This window comes from Galeopterus variegatus, unplaced genomic scaffold (genome assembly GCF_000696425.1).
Source record: "Galeopterus variegatus unplaced genomic scaffold, G_variegatus-3.0.2 Scaffold1595, whole genome shotgun sequence".
In the NCBI taxonomy this organism is placed as follows: Eukaryota; Metazoa; Chordata; class Mammalia; order Dermoptera; family Cynocephalidae; genus Galeopterus; species Galeopterus variegatus.
In genome coordinates this window covers 10,467-17,393 of record NW_007727706.1, presented here as the reverse complement: position 1 = coordinate 17,393, position 6,927 = coordinate 10,467, and the positions used below count along the sequence as shown (strand labels likewise).

General features: G+C 38.7%; 1 protein-coding gene across 1 annotated transcript; it reads right to left on the bottom strand.

Annotated features, from left to right (window-relative positions):
* Window positions 1–1,272: 1,272 nt before the first annotated feature.
* Window positions 1,273–3,958, bottom strand: LOC103594633 (pro-neuregulin-3, membrane-bound isoform-like). Its single transcript, XM_008577874.1, has 2 exons — window positions 3,451–3,958; window positions 1,273–3,206 (listed from the first exon to the last, which is right to left on the bottom strand). The coding sequence occupies exons 1-2, from the start codon at window positions 3,570–3,572 to the stop codon at window positions 2,699–2,701; spliced, it is 630 nt and encodes a 209-aa protein (XP_008576096.1). The 5' UTR covers window positions 3,573–3,958; the 3' UTR covers window positions 1,273–2,698.
* Window positions 3,959–6,927: the final 2,969 nt, after the last annotated feature.

Here is a 6,927-nt window from a genome sequence, read left to right as displayed (position 1 = left end):
GTGTCTTGTAGAAATAAGCACTTCCTTGTAGGCACATGAGCTTGAAGGACCACATACCGATGGCTTAGGTGTTTGCCATGCTGAAAGTCTTGATGCTATATGCACTTGTCAGCTGGTGCCTAAAGATGCACATTTTGAGCTTGGACACTTTTCAGAGGATAGCATCACATTCCAAGAGGAGACAAATGACCACTGAAAATAACCATTAATATTTGTTCTTTATGTATGGAGGATTTTGTCTTGACTATTAATTTAAAAAGCAACTATATCTCTAGACTTCACGTCAGACTGCCAGTACATGTGCCTGATATTCATGCTCTTTAGAACACACAGGTTCGAAAGGTGGGGGTTATAATTACATAACATATGGATCTACTTCATTTTTAAAAAATAAGAGTTTGGATCAAGACTTAAGTTTCATTGACAATGTTTTCAGCATAAATAATATATTAAAATAACTGCAGTGAGTCTCAGAGTATAGACCCTCCTTAATTACGTGAATTCTGAATGGATCCTTTAGATAAGAAACAGGGAACATTTTAGCAAAGAAAATAAGGTTGTGTGGCCTTCCAGTTGTTAGGTAATTGTGAAAAATTTCAGCAGAATAACAGATTGGATAATAAGCTTATGGGGTTTTTTATATAACTGTTAATTAAGACCATCTTTCTAAAGTTTTCCCAAAGATATAGTACTTTAAAATGAGAATATAGATGGTCTAAACATTAAAAAGTTATGATAATCTTTTAAAATTCTAACAGTACCTCTGTATTCAAAACAAACAGAACTGTAATAGGACAACTAATAAATATCACAAAACCTTTTGTTAGATACAAAATATGCTTCTCCCAAAGTGTTTGCAACGTTTGAGACCTTGAATTTCTATTAAGCAGTTCTGATAAAAATATATTAGCATTATGTCTATTATTTAAAAATGTTCTCAAAGTGGAATTTACAATTTGCAGTGTATTTTCAACAAAAACAACTTAATCTGAAATAAGTATTTTATATACTCACTGCTTGGTTCAGAAATAGTTACATTCCCTTTCCACGGAATGTGAGACTTCCACAAAGAAATTTTAAACAAGGTTTTTCCAAACTGCAGTAAAAGATATCTTTTATATACTTTCAAATACTGTGCCTTTTTATTTATAACAGTGTAAACATAACAACTCAACACCACCAATAATTTGAAAAAGACTGGGTATGTGAACACTAATTTCCTTGAATGCCCCATGAAAGTAAGGGTAAATAAAACAGACAAATCTTCAGGAAAGGTTTCAGTTCACCTTAGCAGTGGTAAAAATATTGCTTTATTCCAAATGAACGTACAACACAATTTATTGTTCTTTTGGGGGCTTCTTGTGAACTGAAAAGTCTGGACTTTGTGATTTCAACAACTCATTCTTTCCATATTAACCACAGAAGCCGATGCCTTGGTCCACACGTAGTAGACTTGTTATCAAATAAATACTAATGACGACGATGAGAAAGTTAATGACAACTGTCAATTTGTTAACTGGCTTGTGCAAATAATTTAAGTAGGCATGTTTCAAAATAAACACACATCCTCGATTAACTCACCTTGTTATACTGATATCATTAATGAGCCAATAGTTACTTGTTCCTCTCAAAAGTATTCACATCAGAAGATGGTCTGGACATTGTCAAGAGTTTTATAGGACCCCGCCATGCAAGTGACCTTGATTTAAGAACTTACTAATTGAACTTCATACTTAATGGAAAAATTCAAAGTGAATAGATTTAAGAGGGAAATTTTCTTCTGAATATTAGATTCCCTGATGTTTCAGAACAAATTTTAGCAAGCTTAGTACGCACACACATGCACACACACATACGCACGATGAACACATGTGCATACAGCATATGTGCTCGACTAAGTCCACATGCACGCTCGCTTGCACACACATGTGCACACAGGCACACACACACTGAGAAATGCTCCTTCGGAGCCTCTAAACAATCTCAAAGAAAAACATTTCTATTAGCATGATTTTAGTGACAGAAGATTGTGGTTTTTTTGTCTCTCTTTCTATAATAATTTCACTCCTCCTTCTGAGATTCTCTGCTTTCAAATTTCAGAGAAAGATGGCACATGAGAGTAGCTAGACTTGCCCACGATTACTCCCTCTAGCTCCTGTCCTCCTTCGCATTCCAGAGTCTTTGTGCCATTCTTCAAAAATCAAATAGAAAACACTGCATTTGTTAATGTGACATAACCTGTGATGAGGCTGTTGGGTGAATAGAAATTTAGAGGTTGGGACAGGCAAGCCAAATGGCAAGGGCCACCTGCTCGCTGGCACATCTGCCCTCGGATACAGCTCGTCTCTTTGAAACCAGGTAACTGCCAGTGCTTTTTCATGATGACCCTGGCACTGTGGGACAGAGGGTCTGAATTGCCCACATCTTCTAAGAGCCAAAGAAGGCAGTGTTGGGACTAACTGAAAGTGGATTGAGATTTCTACCCAAAAGCTTGAGTGGTAAGCTTTATCCATCCTGAAAGATTTCTTTCCCTTTAAAAAAATATTTTGATAAAAAAACACTATGATATGAGGGTGATAGACTATTTGGTTTCTTCTAAGTAGATGCTCTTAAATTAATGCATATAAATAATTTGTATTTAATTTCCTCTCTTTCCTTTTGAGCAAAGCATAGAATGCACAGATTCCTACATCTTAAGTCACTTGGTCAATGCAGAGTCTCTTTGTATTTCATTTCTTAAGACAAATTGTGCCTCTCGTTCTGATTTGGCCATGGGACTCAGGGGGAGAAAGGCTGTGTTTTCACTCACACCGTCCTCGGCTTCTACGCTGGCCAGCTCGTAGTCTTCTGACCGCCTGGCATCAGTCAGAATTCGGATCTGCTCCTGGACAGTTTCCAGCAATATTTTCACTTCTCGCTGTTCTGCTATAAGACAATCGCTGACTGGAATACTCACATTGACAACGTCAGCAGAGTAGGAGTTTTTGCACCATTTGATGCTTTTGACTTCAGAAATCCCTGGCATTTGCATGCAGGTTTCCTCCAGGCCCATTGAGGGGATGATGGGCACAGAACTGGCCCTTGCGGATGAATATCCCACCAGGTCCTTTTGATCCAAGCTATTAAAATAGGGGTTTGTCTCTCTTGAAGGCAGTTGCATATTTATTGATGCATTTTGTTGGGTTTTTAAACCACCCGATGAATACCTGAAAAAAGAAACAAAGTGTTAGGCGTTCTGCCTTCTGCTTTGCTTCTCTAGAGCAATATTCAATGCACAAAGCACTTTCCACATGCACCATCTCACTGAATTCTCACAGCAACCCCATGAGACGGATAATATGTTCCCAGTTAAACAGAGAAGTCAACTGAAGCTCAGAGAGGTGAAGTGACTTGCCCAAGGTCACACAGAAAATAAGTGACAGACTGAGACTCAAACCCAGATCTTCTTACTTTAAGTCCAGGGGTCTTTCAACACACCACAGCTGTATAGGCAGGTGGGATATAGTCTTCCTGACCTCTATCCTAGAATACAAAGTAAATGGGGATTGAGCAGGTAAGTGTGGCCTTCCCATAGTGACAAACAGGAAACCCACCACGGCATTACTCCATCCGTCAACTCGACCCCCCTCTCAGCCCTGGGTTAGTGCAGTAGATTTGCTATGGCCACCCTAGTTTGAGGTGATCAAGAAGCCTGGTATTAAGCACCAAGGTACTGCAGTTCTGAGTTTTTTTGCTTCACACTGATTTTGGGGGATCCAAATCCAGTTTCCATTGGCACTCGACTCTGTAGGAGCTGCCCGACTGCCAGACTGCTGAGCCTGAAGATGCGAATGGGCGGCATGCAGCTCCTCTGCCTGCCAGAGGAGAACATGGAGTGGGCTCCACGGGTCCTCTGCCAACCAAGCAGCTCTCCTCACACAGCTTCTGGAGCCAAGTCAGGTAGTTCACCATGCATGGCAATGGCTTACCAAGAATGCCAGCATGCCATTCCAAGTCATTTGAATATGCCAGGATCTGGCCAATCCCCTTCTTGCCTATTCAAGGCTAGGAAATTTTCCTCCTCTGAGCTTTCCGGTGGCCAGAAGTGGGACGGGTCGATTGTAGATTCGTAGAAATGGGTTTTGGGACTTAAACAGCAGTTTTTATTCTATATATCTGTTATTTGTCCTTTCTTTAAACATTAAACGTTGAACACAATTTAAACATACCCACTTCCACCCTCCATATAATAAATCTAATTTCCTTGACTTACACTCTAATGTGAATAAAAATCATGTTTATACACGTACGGAATACTTGCAGAGAAGTATGTTGCATACGACATAGAAGTCTTTATCAGAAGGACATGATGGTAGCAGTTTAGAGGTTTGTCTTTCCACCAGACAGTGAGCAAAGATAGGGAACAGATTTAGATCATCGAGGTGCCATTCCCCCTTACTGTGCCTAGTACAGAGCTGACAATCAATATGCCTTGATGGAACAAGCACATGAGTACATGAACAAATTGCAGTGTAAACACTCCCTTTATATTCTCATTAATATCTATTTTCAAACATAATAACAGCTAACATTTGCATAGTGCTTTTAAAAATCACTTTCATCTCTAATTACCTCATTGTATTTTTTTAAAAAAACATTGCAGTTTATTTATTATTGCTAGCATGTGATGGCTGAATAAAGTGGACTAAAAGGCACTCAAATGACCTGCCCCAAATTATACCTTTAGTAAGCAACAGAGGAAGAATTTAAACCTGAATTGTCATATTCTAAGTGTTACTATTAAAGTCAGAGGCTGCTGCTTAATGGATGCCCTAAGGAGAACCAGAACACCTTTCGGAGGATGTATAATCTTTATCCATGCAAACAAACTGTACAGCCATGTATAAGGAAATCCCCTGGGGGACCTTACTTTCTCGTTAGTGTTATATGACTGAAAATATGAGCCTAAAGATGAATCGATTTAACAAGAAGAAAGGAGACAAATTCAGGCTCCTGTGTTTTGTCCTGGCACCATTCTGTTTGAGTCAATATTATGTATGAAGCAATAGAAAGTCTGCCTTCCAGATTCACCAATGGAACAGAGTCAGAGAATACAGCGAGAATAAAATTGTAGTCCACACAGGTATCATCAGAGTGTGTCAGCAGGTAGAATCCAATAAGCTGAAATGTGATGGGGACAGGTGCAAATTATTACACCTGAATCCAAACACTGCTGTAAAAATGTAGAATCAAGGTGTAAATATCTTAGAGGATGTTTTAAAATTGTAGCCTCAACACATCAGCAATGTGGCATGGCTGAGACATAATCAAAGACAATTCAAGCCAGACTTGGAGCATTCTTCTAATGGGCCTGAGTGCCGAATTAAGGATTTAGACAGGAAAAAGGAATTATAGATGGCTGTTATGTGTCTCTTACCAAGACAGGTATTTGGACACGTGGCTGGAAATAACAAATCTAAAATGTTACCATCACATGAAGGTTGGTTTTAAACAATGAAAACTCTCCAATATGTGATTCTGTTTAGAATCAGACATGATTTAAGGTCTCAACACCATTACATGCTCTGGAATCTCAGACAAATGGCAGGATCACATTAATTTCGCAACTGAAACAGTCATGTGGAAATACTGAGTTGATCGGGGTGGCAGGCGGAGGCTCTGAGGATTAATGGACATAACACTGCTGCACTGTTCCACCAGAGGCATAGTAGTGAGATGTGGTGAGGGTCCAAGCACTGGTATTCAAGCAGAAGCTGAAGTGGGAGCTAAATTTCTAAAGGTGATGCTGAGTGAGAAGACTTTCACAGTCGAGAGTCAATGTCTCTCTCACAAGTTTGACCCATGAGCTCGTCACTCATGGACTGCAATACTGCTTTTGACTGTCCTTCCTCTCATCTCTCAGCATGGAAATCACAAATGCATTCTATCTCTAACTATGTGAATCAGAACATCCTTTTAAAGAAGAAATATTCCAACAATCAGTCACTTGGTTTGGTTCCCAGTAATCCAGGGATCAGGCCAAGGAATTTGTGTTTCTCTAGGAGACCCAGTTCCTGGGGCACGTGGCATTAGAATGGACTGACTAAAGAGAACAAATCCACTCTCCCCCACAAACACCCCACCCTGAGCCATACAATTAGATATTCCAGTTACACATCATCAGCCATGAATGTGATTTTCTTCACATCCCTTACCTAGTTTAATGGTTAATTAGTCACAAAGGCCAGTATTCAATATCAGCTCTTTTCCATGGCTATGTAATACTGGGCTAGCCATTTAAACTCTGCTATATTTACTGTGTTCATCTATAAAATTTCTAAAGAATAACTGAAGTATATAAAGTTGCTAACTAGGTGTGGTAGGTACTTAGTATATTTTGGATCCCACTTACTTTTTTTTTTTTCACATATTCATCATTAAAAATCATAATCTTTCCCAATGCCCTCCATCTGACCTATTACTCCTCAACTCCCATCTACTTTTTAAATTTTATTTTGTTTTATTTTATTTTGTCGATAAACATTGTGGTTAATTATTGTGGCCAATTACTGAAACCTCCCAATAGCCACCAAAAAAATAAATAAATAAATAAAATACTTAGGAATTGAGTTAACCAAAGATGTGAAAAACCTCTATAATGAGAATTACAAACCACTGCTGAGAGAAATTAGAGAGGATACAAGAAGATGGAAAGATATCCCATGTTCTTGGATTGGAAGAATCAACATAGTGAAAATGTCCATACTACCCAAAGTGATATACAAATTCAATGCAATCCCCATCAAAATTCCAATGACATTTTTCTCAGAAATGGAAAGAACTATCCAGACATTTATATGGAATAATAAAAGACCACACGTAGCCAAAGCAACGCTGAGCAAAAAAAATAAAGCTGGAGGCAAAAAAACTACCTGACTTTAAACTATA